General features: G+C 35.3%; 1 protein-coding gene and 2 pseudogenes across 1 annotated transcript; all 3 read left to right on the top strand.

Annotated features, from left to right (window-relative positions):
* The first annotated feature begins 2,585 nt into the window (after nucleotides 1-2,585).
* Nucleotides 2,586-3,049, top strand: LOC113925567 (annotated as a pseudogene).
* Nucleotides 3,050-3,958: 909 nt separating this feature from the next.
* LOC113925815 (60S ribosomal protein L32-like) lies at nucleotides 3,959-4,336 on the top strand. The gene has a single exon (XM_035726327.1). The coding sequence runs from the start codon at nucleotides 3,959-3,961 to the stop codon at nucleotides 4,334-4,336; it is 378 nt and encodes a 125-aa protein (XP_035582220.1).
* Nucleotides 4,337-10,962: 6,626 nt separating this feature from the next.
* Nucleotides 10,963-19,701, top strand: LOC113925568 (annotated as a pseudogene).
* The last annotated feature ends 569 nt before the right edge of the window (nucleotides 19,702-20,270 follow it).

Below are 20,270 nucleotides of genomic sequence, written 5' to 3'. Positions count from 1 at the left end.
CAGCATAATTGGAGCTTGCAATTTTCAACCTCACCCCCACTTCTTTAGAAAGGGGATAGGGGCTAGAACTGGAGTTAATATTGATCATGCTTATGTAGGAAGCTTTATAAAAATCCCAAAAATATAGGTTTCAGAGAGCTTTCAGATTGGAGAACATATCCATGTATTTGGGGGTGATACACCCCAAATTCACTGATATAGAGCCTGCTAGACTCCAAAACCTCCTAGACCTTGTCTTATGTATCTTTTCATTTGGCTGCCCATATCCTTTAATAAACTGATAAATATAATTTAGTGTTTCCCTGAATTTTGTGAGCTGTTTTAGCAAATAATCAAAACCAAGGGGGAGGAGGCCATGAAAACTTCCAATTTGTATCCAAGTTGAACAGAAGCTATAGGTAACCAGAGGATGTACTACTTGTAATTGGCATCTCATGAGACAACAGCTCTTAACCTGTGAGCTCTGATGTTGTCTCCAGGTAGCTGATGTCAGAATTGAGTTAAATTCAAGGACACCCAGGTAGTGTCACAGAGAATTCCTTGATGTGGTTAAAAAAAACAAAAACCCTGCATATTTGGTGGCCAGAGTGTCACAAGTGTTGTGAGCATGGTAGTAGTGTAAAAGTAAAGGAGAAACACAGGAAGAATACTGTATTTTTTCCTTACATAGTTATGAAACTAGAAATCAATTCAAAAAAGACAACTGGAAAATTCACAAATACATGGAGATTAAACAATACAGTACTAAACAACCAACAGGTCAAAGAAAAAATTAAAAGGAAATCAAAAAATATCTGGAGACAAATGAAAATAAGAAAACTTACAAGATGCCGTAAAAGCAGTTCTAGAGGGAAGTTCATATGGATAAACATCTAAAAAGAAAAATCCCATATTTAAAAAAAAAACTAACTTTACACCTCAATAAATTAGAAAAAGAATAAACTACACCCAAATTAGTAGAGGGAGGGAAATAACAAAGATCAGAGCAGAAATAGAGACTAAAAAGACAACAGAAAAGATCAACGAAACTAAATGCCTTTTTTTTGAAAAGATAAACAAATTAGAAAACATATAACTAGACTAATAAAGAAAAAAGAGAAAGGACCCAAAAGAAAATTTTATTAAGAAATGAAAGAAGAGACATCACAAATGATACCACACAAATGTGAGAGATCATAAGAGACTACTATGAAAAAATATATACCAAAATTTGAACAACCTAAAAGAAATGGGAAAATTCCTGGAAACACACAACCCACCAAGACTGAATCATGAAGAAACAGAAAGTCTGAACTTACCAATTATCAGTAAGCAGACTGAATCAGTATTCAAATCTCTCAACAAATAAAAGTCTAGGACCAGATAGCTTCATTCGCAAATTCTACCAAACATTTAAAGAAAAATTAATATCAATCCTTCTCAAACTCTTCAAAAAAAATAAAAGAGAAGAATTTCAAACTTATTTTATGAGACCCACATTACCCTGAAACCAAAACCTGACAAGAACACTACAAGAAGAGAAAATTACAGGCCAATATCCCTGATAAGCATAGATGCTAAAGCCCTCAACAGAATATTAGCAAGCTGAATTCAACAATAAATTAAAGGGATGTATTAAAAGAATCACACACCATCAAGTGGGATTTAGTCCAGTGATGGTTCAACATCTGCAAGTCAATCACTGTATTGATTATACCACCTCAACAAAATCAGGGCTGAAAAGTTATATGATCATCTCAATAAATGCAAGAAAAAAACAACCGATAAAAGTCGACATCCATTTATGATATAAACTCTCAACAAAGTGGGTATTGAGGGAAAACACTTCAACCCAATAAAGACCATATATGGCAATCCTACAGCTAAGATGACACCCAAAGGCGAAAAACTGAAAGCTTTCCCTCTAAGATCAGGAGTAAGAAAAGGATACCCATTCTTGCCGCTTTTATTTAATACAGTACTTGGCAGTCCTTCCCAGGGCATTGACAAGAAAAAATAAAATAGGGGTGCCTGGGTGGCTCAGTCATTAAGCGTCTGCCTTCGGCTCAGGTCATGATCCTGGGGTCCTGGGATTGAGCCCCGTGTCAGGCTCCCTGCTCTGCGGGAGGCCTGCTTCTCCCTCTCCCACTCCCCCTGCTTGTGTTGCCTCTCTCACTTGTCTCTCTCTGTCAAATAAATAAATAAAATCTTTAAAAAAATAAAATAAAACAAAATAAAATCATCCAAATTGGAAAGGAAAAATTAAGATGGTCTCTATTTTCAGGTAACATAATATTACATATAGAAAACTATAAAGACTCCACCAAAAAAAAAACAAAAACAAAACAGAAAGAATGAAAACCAACTATGAGGGCTGTGGCCTGAGTGTGAGCCCTTATGGTGGAGGTACCAGCTTCCCCAGGGGGAGGAGGCCAAGGTTACAGCTTGAGGGAGGACCCAGACTCTCTGCACCTGTGTCTGTCAGAGCCGGTGTGAGATGAAGAGACAATCCTTCCCCGCTACCCCGGATAATCAAGAGTTTTGGCTGGACCTTTGAGTACACACTGAGCCAGTGAGGAGCCAGCCAAAAAGCACAGACTATAGCAGGGAAACGGATTAATAAGGAATTTAGTGATTTGGCCCATGACTCACCAGCACAATGTTCTGCAGGTCTAGTTGGGGATTGCATGTTTCATTGGCAAGCAACAATTATGGGACTTAATGATAGCTCATATCAAGGCAATGTACAGTGTATTCTTTTTGACAATTCATTTTCCTATAGATTACACCTTCAAACCACCTAAGGTTGCATTTACAACAAGTTTATCATCCAAATATTAACAGTAATGGCAGCATTTGTCTTGATAGTCTAAGATCAAAATGGCCTCCTGCTTTAACTATTTCTAAAGTTCTTTTATCCATTTGTTCATTGCTATGTGATTCAAACCCAGATGACCCCCTAGTACCAGAGATTGCATGGATCTATAAAACAGGCAGAGATAAGTACAACAGAATATCTTGGGAATGGACTCAGAACTATGTCATGTCATGCTACCTTAAAGTCAAATAACCTGCATTATAGCTGGAATAAACTTTAAATTACTGTTCCTTTTTTTTTTATATTCTTATCCAGCTGCTCCCCTATCAGACCTTATCTTTTTTAATTTTATTTTTTGTTTACCTCCCTCCATTCATTCAATGCTCATCTGAGAAGACTTAAGTTCTTCCAGCTTTCAATAATAATTGATTTTAGAAACTGTAAAGTAGTTACAAGAGAACAGTTGTCCAAGATTCAGAATTTTTTAAAAAATGGAGCATGTTTCCTCACTGCTCTAACATGCTGAAGCAATCATCTGAGGGGGAGGGAGATGGATGTTCAGTTGTCACATCAAAGGAAGCAGCATTATTCTAGCACCCAGTCTTTTTTAAGCTTTCCACTGTTACTGATTCGAAGTTACATGATATACTTTATGCTCATACTGATGTGGCTGGAAAATTGGTATTGTATTTATAGCATCAGCAGAACAAAAAATGTGATGTATTTTATGCATGTCAATAAAGGAATGACCTGTTCTTGTTCTAGAGAGGATAGAAATTGGAAGTCAAACACCCTTTGTATTCAAAACTAGGGTCTCAAACATTTTGTAATCCTCATTTAAATTATTAGGAGGTTTGGAGCTATTAGTTAATCTGTCTTCCAACACACTGTTTAATATAGCACCGAATAAATGGTATAAGTTGTCAATGGATGAGTGATCAACCCTGCTAGTAACTGATTTTTCTTCAATAAAGTTGCATAAACCAAAAAAAAAAAAAACTACTAGAAGTATAAAGGAAGTCAGTAAAGTTGTAGTATACAAAATCAATACACAAAAATCAGTTGCATTTCTATACACTAACATCAACTATCTGAAGGAGAAATTAAGCTCTCTTTCTCAGCTTTGCCTGAGAAGGCAGCAGCCATCTCCTACTCAGTATCATGGCTGCCCTCAGACCTCTGGTAAATCCCAAGATCATTAAAAAGAGGACCAAGAAGTTCAGCCAGCATCAGTCAGACCGATATGTCAAAATAAAACACAACCGGCAGAAACCCAGAGGTACTGACAATAGGGTACACAGAAGATTCAGGGGCCAGATTTTGATGCCCAACATTGGTTATGGGAGCCACAAGAAAACAAAGCACATGCTGCCCAGTGGCTTCTGGAAGTTCCTACTTCACGACGTCAAGGAGCTTGAAGTGCTGCTGATGTGCAGAGATTGCTCACAATGTCTCCTCCAAGAACCACAAAGTCATTGCAGAAAAAGCAGCCCAGCTGGCCATCAGAGTCATCAATCCCAATGCCAGAAAGCAGGGTGAAGAAAGTGAATAGACAGCTTATGTGCCTGTTGTATTTGTGTTAGTAAAAACATAAAACTACCAAAAAAAAGGGGGAGAGAAATTAAGAAAGCAACCCCATTCTATAATTGCATCAAGAAGAAGAAAATACTGGGGCACCTGGGTGGCTCAGTCAGTTAAGCATCTGACTCTTGATTTCAGCTCAGGTCATGATCTCAGGGTCATTAGATCGAGCCCCTCATCAAGCTCCCCACCCTCAGTGTGAAGTCTTCTTGTCCCTGTCCCTCCCCTGCTTGCGCTCACTGTCTCTCATAAATAAAAATCTTTAAAAAAATAATAAAATACTTAAATACATTTAACAAGGGAGATGGGAAATCTATACATTGAAAACTAAAGAGACTGATGAAAGAAATTGAAGAAAATTCAAATAAGTGGAAAGATATTTCATGCTCATGTATTGGAAGAATTAATATTGTTAAAATGCCCACAATACCCAAAGCAATCTACAGATTCAATGCAATCTCTATCAAAATTCCAATAGTATTTCTCACAGAAATAGAACAAATAATCCCAAAAGTTGTATGAAACCACAAAAGATCCCAAACAGTGAAAGCAATCTTGAAAAACAAGTACAAAGCTAAAGACATCATACTTCCTGATTTGAAATCATATTACAAAGCTATAGGAATCAAAAAAGTATAATACTGGCATAAAAACAGACACATAGAACAATGGAATAGGAGAGAGAGCCCAGAAATAAACTCACACATATATGGTCAACTAAGACAAAGGAGGCAAGAATATGCAATAGGGAAAGGACACTCTCTTCAATAAATGTGGTTGGGGAAACTGGACAGCCACATACAAAACAAGAATTAACCCAAAATGGATTGAAAACTTAAATGTGAGACCTGAAACTATAAAACTTCAAGGAGGAAAACATAGGGGATAAGCTCCTTGACACCGATCATGGCAATAATTTTTTGGATATAACACATAAAACAAAAGCAACAAAAGCAAAATAAACCAGTGGGATAACACCAAAATAAAAGGCTTCTGCACAGAAAAGGAAGCCATCAAGAAAAAGAAAAGGTAATTTTTACAGAACGGGAGAAAATATTTACAAATTATATTTCTGATAAGGGGTTAATATCCAAAATATATAAAGAACTCATGTAACTTAATAGCAAAATAACAAACAATCCAATTAAAATAATGGGTAGAGGAACTGAATAGATATTTTTCCAAGAAGACATACAAATGGCCAATAGGTACATGAAAAGATGCTCAACATCACTAATTATCAGGGAATTGCAAAACAAAATAATGAGATATCACCTCACACCTATTAGAATGGCTGTTATCAAGAAGACAAGAGACCATATATGTGTGAGTGTTGGCAAGGATGTGAAGAAAATGAAACCCTTGTACACTTCTGGTGGGAACGTAACTTGGTGCAGCCACCATGGAAAACACTATGGAGGTTCCTTAAAATATTAAAAATAGAACTATCATATGACCCAGCTACCCAAGGAAATGAAATCACTATCTCAAAAAGGTATCTGCACTCCCATGTTTATTTTGACATTATTTACAATAGCCATAACATAGGAACATTCTAAGTGTCCATCAATGATGAATGGATATATATATATATATATATATACACACACACACACACACCTAGAAATATTATACAATCACAAAAAAGAAAGAAATCCTGCCATTTGTGACAACATGAATGGACTTCGAGGGCATGATGCTAAGTGAAATAAATCAGACAGAGAAGACAAATACTGTATGATCTCTTTTATATGTGAAATAAAAAAAACTGAACTCCTAGCAATGGAGAACAGACTGGTGGTTGCCAAAGCTGGAGTTTGGGGGAAATGGGTCAAGGTGGTCAAAAAGTACAAACTTCTAGTTATAACATAAATAAGATCTGGGGATGTAATATACAACATGTTGACTATAGTTAATGACATTGTATTGTATATTTGAAAGTAGTTAAGAGAGATCTTAAAAGTTCCCATCACAAGAAAAAATTATACCTATATGAGGTGATGGATGTTAACTGAATTTATAGTAATCAATTCACAATACATATGCCAAATTATTAAGTGGTATACCTTACAGTGTTATATGCTAATATATCTCAGTAAAACTGGAAAACAGATTTTTAAAACACAGAAACTAGAAAAAAAAAAAAAGAGCAAACAAAACCCAAAGCTAGTAGAGGAAAGAAAATAACAAAGATTAGAGTTGGAATACCAAAAAATAGAGAATAACAATAAAGCAAAAGAACAGAACCAAAATTTGGTTCTTTCCAAATATCAACAAAATTAATAAACCTTTAGCTGGATGGACACCCAAAAAAAGAGAAGACTCACATTTCTAAAATAAGATATGAGATTGGAGATATTACTACCAACCTTAGGCAAATAAAAAGGATCCTAACAGAATACTAATACAAACCGCATGCCAACAAATGAGATAACTAGGTCAAATGGACAAATCACTAGAAAAACATGAACTATGAAATAACTCAAGCAGAAACAGAAAATCCGAATAGACCCATAACAACAGAAAGAGGGACTGAATTAGTAATCAAAAAACTATCACAAAGGAAAGCCCAGGTCCAGATGGATTCTACCAAGAATTTAAAGAAAAATTAGTATCATTTCTTTTTAAAAATCCTCCAAAAACACAAGAAAATACATGATACCAAATAAAACATGATACTAAAACCAAATAAGGACATCACAAGAAAACAATAGACCAGTATTCCTTATGAATATACATAAAAATCCTCAACAAAATGCTAACAAACCAAATCCTTAACCATATAAAAAGAATTATACACACACAAAAAAGTGGAATTAATCCCAGAAAGCAAAGTGGCTTTAACATCTGAAAGATCAGTTAATATAATACCACATACCAACAGAATAAAAGACAAAATTGCATGATCATCTTAATAAATGCAAACAAATTCTTTATTTCATGAGCTCCAACAAACTTCATGATAAGAATACTCAGTAAACTAGGAATAGAATTGAACTTCCTCAAACTGAAAAAAAGCACCTACAAAAAACCCATGCCAATGTTAATGGTGAAAGACTTAAATGCTTTCTTTCATAGATAAGGAAAAAGACAAGAAAAGCCACTCTCTTCACTTCTGTTCAATGTGTTATGTAGGTACTAAGCTAAGACATTAGACAAGAATGTGAAATAAAATAAATCCTAATTTGAAACGAAGAAACAAATTTATCCCTATTGGCAGATGACATGATATTATGTAGAGAAAATCTAAAGGGTGCCACTAAAATAATATTGGATCAAAACACAAACTAAGCAAGTTTTCAGGATACAAGATCAATATACAGAAATCAACTGCATTTCTATACATTTGCAATGACCACTCCAAAATAAAATTAAGAAAACAATTCCATTTACAATACCATCAGAAGAATAAAATACAAATAAATTTAACAAAAGAAATTCAAAACTCATACTGTTGAAAACTCTAAAGTATTGTGAAAGGAAATTAAAAAAGATCTAAGTCACTTCCTGATTTCAAAGCCAGCTACCAATCTACAGCACTCAAGAGCGTGTTATAGGCAAAGGGATAGACGTAGATCTTTGGAATTGATTTTACAATCCAGAATAAATTCTTTGAGGAAAATTAATTATCCACATGTAAAAGAATGAAATTGGACCCCCCTACCTCAAACCATATACAAAAATTAACTCAAAATGGATCAAAAATCTAATGTAAGATGGAATAATCATTTTAAAAGCTCATAATAGAAAACATGGGGGCAATATTTGTAACCTTGGATTTAACAATGGTTTCTTAGGTATAACACTAAGAGCACAAGCAACCAAATTAAATTTATATTAGTGGGACTTCATCAAAATTAAAACTGTGTGCTTCAAAGGATACCACCAAAAGAGTAAAAAAAAAAAAAAAAAAACCAACCCACAGAATTGGAGAATATATTTGCAAATCATGTCTGATAATGAGCTTGTACTGAAAACACATAAAGAACTCCTACAATTCAATAAGACAAATAATCCAATCAAAAATGAGCAAAATATCTAAAAGAAATTTCTACATGGAAGATACACAAATAGCCAATAAGCACATGAAAAAGATGCTCAGCATCATTAGGCATCAGGGAAATAGAAGTCAAAACCACAATAAGATACAACCTCATGCCCAGTAGCATAGCTGTAAACAAAAAGACAAATAACAACTAGTGTTGGCAAGAATATGGGGAAATTAAAATCTTTATATATTGCTTCTGGGAATTAAAAATGGTACAGCCACTTTGGAAAACAGTTTGCAAGTTCCTCATAATGTAGATTTAATTATATGAGTAAAGATTAGAATGAAAACATACAAATTTTAGCATAATGTCCTCAAGATCCATCCATATGGTCACAAATGGCACTTAGGTTGTTTCCACTGGTTGCTGTAAATAATCAACAAACATGGGAGTGCATATATCTTGTCAATATCCTGTTTTTCTTTGAGTATACACTCAGAAGTGGAATTGCTGGATTATAGGGTAGATCTATTTTTAGTTTTTGTGGAATCTCCATATTGTTTATCATTAGTGGCTGAATCAATTTACACTCCCATATATGGTGTACAAGGATACATTTTTCTCCACATCCTCGCCAACACTTATCACTTCCTAATAATAGCTATTCTAACAGGCATGAGGTGATATATCATTGCGGTTTTGATTCAAATTTCCCTAATGATTAGTGATGTTGAGCATCTTTTTATGTACCTGTTGGCCATTTGGATGTCTTCTTTGGTAAAATGTCTATGTAGTTCCTCTGCCCATTTTTTAATCACATTGTTTGTTTTTTGTAATTGGGTTGTAGGAGTTCCTTATATATTTTTATATTAGCCCTCTTATCCAATATATGGTTTGCAAAAATTATCTCCCATTCTGTAGGTTGCTTTTTCATTTTGTTGTCTCTTTGTGTGAAAGCTACTAAGTTTGATGTTGTCCCACTTTTCGGTTTTGCTTTTGTTGTTTGTGGTTTTGGTCTCATGTCCAAAAAAATCACTGTCAAGACCAATGTCAAAGAGTTTCTTCCCAATGTTTCCTTTTAGGAGTGTTATGGTATCAGATCTTATGTTTAAGTCTCTGATATATTCGGGTTAATTTTTGTGAGTGGTGTAAAATAGGGGTCCAATTTCATTTTTCTGCATGTATATGCAGTTTTCCTAACACCGTTCACCCCCAGGTGCTCCTGTCATTGACATTTTGATAGGGATTGCATTGAATCTATGGATGGCTTTAGGTCGTGTGGACATTTTAGCAATATTTTCTTTGCATCCATGAACATGGGATATCTTTCCACTTTGTGTCTTCTATTTTTTCCCCACAATGTCTCATAGTTTTCTTGTACTGACCTTTCACTTCTTTGGTTAAATTTACACCTATTTGATGCTCTTGTGAATAGCACAGTATTTTTCAGATGTTTCATTATTGGTGTGTAAAAGTGCACCTGATTTCTGTATGTCAATTTTATATCTGCAACTTTACTAAATTAGTTGATTAGTTCCAACAGTTTGGGTGAGTCTTTGGAATTTTCTATATACAAAATCATATCATCTGCAAATGAACACAATCTTATTCTTTTCCAATTGGATGCCTTTTATTTCTTATCTGCCTACTTGCTCTAGTTAGGACTTCTAGTACCATACTGAGTAAGAGTGTCAGGAGTGGCATACTTATCTTCTTCCTGATCTTAGAGGAAAAGCTTCCAATTTTTCACCATTTAATATAATGTTAGTTGTGGGTTTGCCATATATAACCTTTATTATGTTGAGCTGTGTCCCTTCTATACCCAATATGTTGAGGGTTTTTGTAATGAAATGATGCTGTATTCTGTCAAATCTTTTGCCTCTATTGAGAGGATCATGTTATTTTTGTCTTTCATTCTATTAATGTGATCAGTATTACTGTCATTGATTTCCATGTTGAACCATCCTTGTATCCGAGGGATAAATCCCACCTGGTTATGGTGTATAATCCTTTTAGTATGGTCTTAAATTCAGTTTGCTAACATTTTGTTGAGAATTTTTGTATCTATATTGATCAGGGATATTGATTTATAGTTTTCTTTCTTGCGTCCTTATTTGGCTTTAGTATCAGGGTAATGCTGGCCTTGGAGAAGGATTTTGGAAGTGCTTCCTCCTCTTCAAGTTTTCGGAAGAATTTGAGAAGGGCCAGCATTAATTTTTCTTTATATGTTTGGTAGAATTCACAAGTAGTCTGTTCCTGGGGAATTTCTGTGTTGGGAGGTTTTTGATTACTGATTCAATCTCTTTACTCATTATTGGTCTGTTCAAATGTCTACTTTTCATTATTCAGTCTTGGCAGGTTGTGTTTTTCTAAGAATTTATCCATTTCTTCTAGGTTATCTAACCTGTTGGCATATAATTGTTCATAGTAGTCTTTTATGATCCTATGCATTTCTGTGTTACCAATTATAATGTCTCCTCTCATATTTCTAATTTTGAGTCTTTTTTTCTTAGTCTATATAAAAGGTTTGTCAACTTTATCTTTTCAAAAAGAGAGAAAAATAAATACTATATGATATCACTTATATGTGGAATCATGAACGGTTATGGTGGTTATCAGGAGCTAACCATCCTGGCAAGTGGGGTAATAGGAGACATACTGTTTAAGGGTACAAACTTGCAACTAGCAGTAATGTCTTAGCTGATACACCGTATAGTGAATACAAAAATAATGTATTATAATCCTCAAACTTGCTAAAAGACTAGATCTTAATTACCCTAACCACAAAAAGGAAATAATTATGTGACATGAGATGCTATAATTACGATGGAAATCATTACAATATATAAATGTATGAGGTCAACATGTTGTGCACCTTAAGTTGCACAATGTTATATATACTTTTCAATTAAAAAAAAAAAGAAAGCAAATTCTAAACCAGGCATATCCCCAGGAAGACAGTATGAGTAAATCTTATTTCCTTTTTTGCAATTTTTTATACTTTCGCAAATTTTCTTGCAATAAGCTTATTTTCATAAGGATGTCAGGGAATGAGAACCACCAGTCCATATCAGTGATTAATCTGCAGAAAATCTATTAGTATAATACTATAGGGAATAATCTTCCACAGCATGGATGAAGAAGCTTTAGGCCAGTGAAAGAAAACACTGAAAATAGGTAATCTTAACTGCAGCTACAGTCACTGGAATCACACACATTATACCAGGACGCACTATGTGAGTCATAGGAAAATGCCATCAGGGTGGAATTATACTTTTGAAGAATGCTCTACAAAATATAGTATACAAGACTACTGAAGTTGGGGGCGCCTGGGTGGCTCAGATGTTAAGCGTCTGCCTTCGGCTCAGGTCAGGATCCCAGGGTCCTGGGATCGAGCCCCACATCGGGCTCCTGGCTCAGCGGGGAGCCTGCTTCTCCCTCTCCCTCTGCCTTTCTCCCTGCTCATGCTCTATCTCTGTGTCTCAGATGAATAAATAAAATCTTTAAAAAAAAAAATACTGAAGTTGGAAAACTGTTTCCTTTCTCTGTAAAAATGATTTTGAAAAGTTTTATGACAATGATTAGGATGAGAAAGTATAGCTTTTATATTGGAGAGCTAGATCATTATGTTCCAGAGAGAAAAAAAGAGATGATGGAGGATGGAGGATGGGAAGGCAAGGCAAGGCAAAAAGGTAAAGGCAAAAAGGCAAAAAGGCACAGGCACCAGCAAGGCAAGGCAAGGGAAGGGAAGGGAGGGAGAAAGGATAAGCATATGGTGTTGATCAGGTATCCAGGAAACTACATTTTCCCCCCTTTGGAAGGAGAGTACACTGAACAATGTGGAGTCATTCTAGCATAGAAAGTAAAATATATATATTTTTTTAATTGGCATGGATCAGGGACAAGACAAAATGACTCTGAAACAATTCCAGGCAAACACATCTTCACCAGGAGCTTTATCTAGTCTTAACTGAGCTACTCAGGAGGGTGATCACAGCTCTGCTGTGGTTCAAGTGCTCCCTGGGGCCCTCACTGTGGTGATGACCAGGGCCCCGCCCCTCACCGCCAGTCACAGAAAGCACATTCTAACGAGACATCAATTTTACAGTATGATTTCAGGGCAAAGGGTGTCATATGTAAACAAACCCGCAATACTGTTACTCAAAAAAGGTAACGACACAATATATTTCTGGGTTATAAAGAAGACTGCAGGATGATTTCATAGAAATTCCAAACTATAATATGACACTCCTCAATATCAGCGATTAGTAATTTAGGGAGAGAGTTTGGGAAATTTTGACAAGGTTTAAGGTAAGGTATAAAGGATTATAGGCCTGAGATAATGTTATAAAGTTATCTTAATCATAAGTAACATTTTCTTAGTGCTCATAGTCAGGGAAGTGAAATACTAATGACTAAAATAATACTCCAGAAAATCTGTCTGGAATAAAAACAAATGATTTAGTAGAACTATAATAAAGAATTAAAGTTAACTTAAGATCCTGTTGTGTGTGTCCTACTTCCAAGAATCTACCATAGTAATAAATAACATTATTGATAAGAGTCTGGGTATACTGTCTATTATTGTCTAAAAGTATCTCCCCCTCACAATTGTGCACAGGCTCTATTTCATTTCTTGCCTACACACACACTCATTTACACAAATATACATAATAGAAGGAATTGACCTCATGCATACATCTCTTTCCAAAGGACCTGAGGATTAGGTCTGTTAATAAAACAGCCACTACTGAAAACAAGGAGTTTCCTCAAAAAAATTAAAACAGAATTACCCCATGATCCCCCCCATTCCACTTCTGAGTATATATCCAAAAGAACTGAAATCAGGATCCAGATGAGATATTTGCAGACCCATGTTCACGGCAGCACTATTAACAAGTGCCAAGAGGCCAAAGCAACCCAAGTGGCCATCAACAGATTAATAAACAAAATGTGGTAAATACAAACAATGGAATATTTCTCAGCCTTTACAAGGAAAGAAATTCAACATCTGTCACAACATGGACAAAGTTGTTTTGTGAAATGAGTCAGTCACAAAAAGACAAATACTGTACAACTTATATGAGGTATCTAGACTTGCCAAATTCATAGAAACAGAAAATAGGATGAGGATTGCCAAGGGCTGAGAAAAAGGGAAATAAAGTTCTTTTAATAGGTATAGACTTCCAGTTTTAGAAGATAAAAAAGTTCTGAAGATTGATTGCACAATATACCTACTGAGTACACTTAGGTACAATTAAGATGGTAAAATTTATATATATTTTACGATTTAAAAAAAAGATGCTACTTTAATTCCTGATTATATTTGATTTTCTCTATTTGTTTATAGTACTCCTTTCAACAGTGCTTGCTTTGCTGTTCCTCTTTTGTGATGGAGCAAATTCTTTCTTCACAGGAAATGGAAGAGTTTGCCCAGAGCTCTGGAGAAAATGGTACTGTGGTTTTCACTCTGGGGTCGATGGTCAGTAACATGACAGAAGAGCCAATGTGATTGCATCAGCTCTTGCCAAATTCCACAAAAGGTAGATAAAATACCTTTTAGTGAACAGCTACTTAATGAGTCAAACTCTCTAAGTTTTGATTACAAACATTTCCTGCAAGAAAGGTAAACTATTACAACTACAATTTATCTCAGATATCGGTTTAAAAACCAAAATACACACGGCAGATGCTGTAGTAGTACAGAGGGTATTATTTTATTGATGATAACTTTGACATTAAAACTGTGATATATACATATACACACACACACACACATATGAGGTGCAGTATGAAATTTTGGTATTATAATGGTATTGTGGACAGGTACAAAAATCTCCAAATTTTGTCACTTGTTTCTTTTCGATGAAGGATTCCTGAGGGCACTGTACACACTACAGATGTTATCAGGAAAAAGTTAAACTTTAATAGTAGCTGTACCAGCACAATGTTATGCAATATTGATAAAAATCTGAATGCACCATGCAGTTTTTGTGTTTTCCATGTAATCCTGGCCTCTTTTATTTCCCCTAAACTTTGGATAGGCCTATTCAGTGTGCTTTTCAGGGTGCTATTCAGAGAAAGGATAGCCAGAGCTCACCAAGCTGTGTCCGGGTGCCCAAGCAAGCCACAATGATTTAGAGAAAGAAAAATGGGTCTGCCCCAGTTGAATGGGCCCTACCAAAGTCTGAAATGGGAAGGTAAAAGATCAAGGGTGGATATGGGTCCTGTCCTTGAGGTGAACCCTGGCCTCAAATGGACTCTGCTTCTAATCAATCAGATTACTGCTCCTGATTGAGGAAGAAGGGAAAAAAGGGGTCAGGCAGAAGGAAGACTGGCATGAAAAGGGCTCAGATGCCTCCTCCATAAAATATTAGTTTTTACTAATATATAAGTAACTTTTCTTATCTGATACAATCTTCACCTAATCACCTATGTTAATTTTTTGCTGAGAATCTAAAGTTACTTTATATTCACATAACAAATAGAAGTTAAACACTAATAAATTGTAATCCAGTTTATGGGGATTGCTTGGGAATTCCAAAGTCGACACCAGATTTTGGTACTGGCATAGGCAATGCTATGTGCCTCATTTTTGAAGTGTTAAAAGTCAGCTGAATAAATTTTAGCACTCCGATTTTGGAATTTTTTCAACATCCATGTTGTTATTTGTAAATTATCAACAAGCTCTTTCTAAATCAAAAGAATTTCCAAACCTAGCAATAGTGGTAATACTCTGAGTTCATGTCAAAAATTATCAACAAATTTTTCTTGGAGGTAATGCTTAACAATTTATAATCTAAAAGAAGTTATACTTACTTCCTAAGCAGAATTAATAATTTATAAGGAAACACAAATACTTCTCACAAGCACCTGATTGCATAGATTAGCCTTCTTGTACATCAAAAAATGTAAAACTCCAATATAAGAACTTGAGAAACAGGTGGATATAAGTAAATTCCCTTCTGTGACAATTAAAAAGAAATACAGGTTAATATTTAAGTTTAGAAAACAACAGTATATATAGCAAAATAAACGTATAATTTGCAACTGTTTTCTGTACTGGCATCATGATTGCCTAACAATTTCTTAAATATATGAATTTGTCATTGATAATTTATGCCACTATTTGTCTATGCCACGATGTGTGAAATGCCATGACTTTATTCCATATCTGAACATAAAAAATAGGTACATGTTATATGAGCATTTCTATTACATCAGTGTTTTATTGGTTCTCATTACCTAACACCCCCTGTCCTCATTTCCTCGGCCGTCATATGGAAGGCATTTAACTAGAGGTCTTTAAATCTCTCTAGAATTCTAATATGCTGTAAAACTTTGAAGTTCAACTCATAGAATAGGTATTTTTTTTACCCCAACAGGTTCTATGGAGATTTGATGGCAAGAAACCACAAACCTTAGGACTCAATACTCAGCTGTATAAGTGGATCCCCCAAAATGACCTTCTTGGTATGACTCTGGAGAACAAATACTGAAAACATGAGTGACAGCTGGTGACAGCTGATAACAGCTGAGCAGAGCAATAGCTCAACAAAAAACGAATTTACTGAGCATTTACTATTGAAATACTAAAAAATAAAACTTACTTGTATTATTTCTAGTCCTAGGAAAAAATATAAAAGTTGGCATTTTATTACATAGTCACATTCCTTATGGCCAGAATCAAAATACCTTTATTTCAGGTATAATTACTCCTCACAGGTGAATTTTTCAGTAACATCCTAAATTGTTGCTGTCTTTGAATTATACCTATCTTTCTCCTATTTGCAGGGGTACTTCAAATGCTACTGAAAAAGAACAGCTCTTCTATTGCCAGTGGTTCTCCATTTTCTACAGGAAAAAATTCTACAATATTTTGCATTAATAACACATTTTATGATTAAATGTAGCTTCTCCTTCCTCTGGTTCCAGTGCCACCACCATCACTCTTCCTGCTACCCTGACACACCCTTCATATCAGACTCAATCACTTATTTAAGAGAATGTTTCTAACATGCCCCCCTCTTTTTGCACGTTTTTTTTTTAAAGATTTTGTTTGAGAGAGACACGGCAAGAGAGGGAACACAAGCAGGGGGAGTGGGGGAGGGAGAAGCAGGATTCCCGCTGAGCAGGGCGCCTGATGCAGGGCTGGATCCCAGGACCATGACCTGAGCCGAAGGCAGACGCTTAACGACTGAGCCACCCAGGTGCCCCACATGCTGTTTCTTTTTATCCAAAATGTTCTTTCCATTTGTTCGCCTGCCAATCTTGTATTCATTTTTGAAGTCAAACACACTTCTTTAATGTAATCTTCATCTACCTCTCTAGCAGACTTACATGCTTCTTGCTCTGAGTTCTGAAAGTAATTTAAATGCAGTTTCACATGTATAATAATCTGTTATCTAAAAAAAGAAAATCACTGCCTCTAGATTCAGTCCATTACAATGTTCATTTCTCATTTTAAAGATATAATTTTAGTGAAATTCACTCAATCCTAGGTCATCCAAAAACCAAAGCTTTTATAACTCATGGTGGAACCAATGGCATCTATAAGGCCACATCTATCATGGTATCCCTATGGCGGGCATTCCTTTGTTTGCGGATCAACCTGATAACATCACTCACATGAAGGCCAAGGGAGCAGCTGTTAGTTTGAACTTGAACACAGTGTCAAGTACAGATTTGCTCAGTGCATTGAGGACAGTCATTAATGATCCTTCGTGAGTACAATTTTTTTTTTACTAGATACTATTTCTAGAGAGATGCTCATATGAAAGGCAGGCAGGAAGCAATGAGTCCAAATATGAAAACAATTATGACTAAGATTTGCTCAATGCTTTGAAGACCACCATCAATAATCCATTGTGTCAAAGTAAGTTTTTTTTGGTAGTTTTAGGGAAAAAGCTTGTAAGACGTTTAAAGATAGTAAAGAAATTTTTGACATAATCAATAAAAAGAATCACCAAAATGGTTAACAGAAAGATTAAGAGGAAGCTTTGAGAATCAGGTTGAAGCAGGGAACCATGAATGTTACAACAGTACTAATCTGCACAATTACAACTTTCAGCATAACTCAACTGTTTTAAACTCTTCTAAAATGGTTTAATTTCTGTAAACCAGCATGTTATCGATCTCAAATTCCCATTAAACACTTCCAAAATTTTCTATGCTAATATTTTGATCCCATCATTGATAAACAATAAATAACTACAACTTTCAGATTTATCCAATTAAAACTTTGTGAATACTACTTATAAATGCCGTTATATTCTTAATTTTCGTTATGCTTGTTTTTGTTTTGATAGAACTATAAAATCAAAAAGTAATTGACTTGGAAGATATCTATTGGAATATTCCTTTTTTTTTTTTAAAGATTTTATTTATTTGACAGAGAGAGACACAGTGAGAGAGGGAACACAAGCAGGGGGAGTGGGAGAGAAGGAGGCTTCCCACTGAGCAGGGAGCCGATGCAGGGCTCAATCCCAGGACCCTGGGATCATGACCTGAGCCGAAGGCAGATGCTTAACGACTGAGCCACCCAGGCGCCCGTTTAAAAGCCAAACTTTCTGGACCAGAAATATTTGATTTCCAAATTATTTCAGTATATACATTAATTTGCTATACTCTTCCTACTATTACTAATATCATAATTAAGCATATATTTCCCCTTTTTTTCCATGACTTTAGAAATAAAATTTTGTGAATGTTTGGTTATATCACAGGGGACATCTGCATTTTAAAAGTAATGTTATTTAATTTTAATTTAGCCCAACTATTACTCATCCTAAATAAGCACCATGGGAAGCACATTTTTGTTTTTTTTTTTTAAGGATATCTTTGATCTGGCAGTTTTATGTAAAAGCGTATCTTTCTAAAATTGATGTCTTTTTACATTTTTTAATTCTTAGTAAGGTAAAGCTGTGCCCCCAAAATGAAGAAAATTTATTAGCGGATATGTATTGAATGTTTATGATACTGGTACACACTGTACTAAGTTCTTTGTACGGATTAAGTAACTTCTTCATTATAGTTGTTCCCTATTGTATTACAGATATGTTTCAGGATTACTTCCCTCCTCTCAAAAACCCAGTGGTGCTCTCAGTGGTTTTCACAGGACAGGGACAGAAGTTACCTCCACAGTTCTTGCTACAGTGCCATAGCACATTGTGATCTGAAGTTTGTAAGCCCTCTTTATTAATCCTTCTTCTTTCTGTTAGTCCATAATCATTTCAACAGTAGAAACAAATGCAACTGGCAATGCCTGCAAGAGAAATGTTGAGCACTCTCCACATTCTAAAATGACAGTACTAACAAGAAAAACAATACCAAACACAAACGGAGTCTCTAAATGATAGGGACATCTCCAGGAATCAATACATTATTCCTCAAAATCGTTAAGATTAAGAAAGGTACTATTCCTATCCTGAGAAACAGAAATGATAAAAGAGAAATGAAAAACAGAAACAGAAATGATAAAAACTGAGAAACAGAAATGATAAAAAAGCAAAGTGTCAGAATCAAGACCCAAACCAACACAATCCATTCCACACTTGCAACCACTAATTCACTGTTATCAAGTCACTACCAGCTCTTGGATCAGCTCTGCCCAGACATTTCCCTGAACCTCACAAGGATTTTGTCTCCTATCTCTGGATTATTATAGTATTTTGAAATGTGCTTACCAGATCTATTAACAATTCCTTACTGGATAATTCAAAATTTGCATGTCAAAATATTGTAATTTTTTTTTTTTGCCTTGGGGACTTAACTCATTCCACTTTCTAAGCTAGAAATACTTGTCATCTCCCAACTTTTTTTTCTTCAGTTTGAAATCCTAGACATTCAACAAATTCCAGCCCATAAAGATCTCTATAATTGTCTCTAAAAAAAATAATAGAATTTTCTTCCAGTTGTTATGTGGCACTCATTTTTACCATCCACATGAAAATTTTCACTTTTCTACTTTGTTCTGTAAATCATTTGATTTTCTTTCAGCTATAAAGAGAATGCTATGTGGTTATCAACCATTCATCATGATCAGCTTATAAAGCCTCTGGATGGAGCAGTCCTCTGGATTGAGTTTGTCATTCGTCATAAAGGAGCCAAGTACCTACGCCCAGCTTCTTACAACCTACCCTAGTTCCAGTACCACTCTTTGGATATGATTGGGTTCCTACTGGCCTCTGTGGCAATTGTTACTTTCCTTGTCATAAAATGTTGCTTGTTGTCAAAAGTTTAAGAATGGGGCCGCCTGAGGGGCTCAGTCATTAAGCGTCTGCCTTAGGCTCAGGTCATGACCCCGGGGTCCTGGGATAGAGCCCCACATTGGGTTCCCCACTCTACGGGAAGCCTGCTTCTCCCTCTCCCACTCCCCCTGCTTGTGTTCCCTCTCTCGCTGTCTCTCTCTCTCCATCAAATATATAAATAAAATCTTAAAAAAAAAAAAAGTTTAACAAACAAAAGAAAAAAGGGAATAGACTTTTGAGACATAATAGGCAAGTAAGCTAGCAAGCATAAGTAAGATCACTCCATTTAATTCAACCACTGTGGATCAAGTTGTGACAGATTCTCCTCCACATTTTATAGACCTGTGCCTCACCCAAAACTTTTACTCTTGGTTAAATATATTGTATTAGTTAATCCATTCTACCCTAAGGAGTAAATAATCCTACGTATTTTTTGACATCTACTTCCCTCAATATTCTTCTTGTCATTCTTCAATTCTGTTCATCAAACCAAAGAGACATGCTACCTATAAAGATGGATTATATTCCATTTATAATTCTCATTTTAAAAATCCTCAAATAATTCTACTTTAATACGGACATGTATCTCTTAAGTGGAAAAAAAACTCACTAGCATTTTAGTCTGTGACTTAAGAAGCCTGATTGTTTTTACCA

This window comes from Zalophus californianus, chromosome 2 (assembly GCF_009762305.2).
Source record: "Zalophus californianus isolate mZalCal1 chromosome 2, mZalCal1.pri.v2, whole genome shotgun sequence".
NCBI classification, from domain to species: Eukaryota; Metazoa; Chordata; class Mammalia; order Carnivora; family Otariidae; genus Zalophus; species Zalophus californianus.
The sequence above is the reverse complement of the archived record's forward strand: the minus strand, read 5'-3'. Positions and strand labels throughout refer to the sequence as shown.

Bases quoted from the DNA above. Each gene is read 5' to 3' on its own strand.
- LOC113925815 (XM_035726327.1), top strand. From the start codon at position 3,959: ATGGCTGCCCTCAGACCTCTGGTAAATCCCAAGATCATTAAAAAGAGG.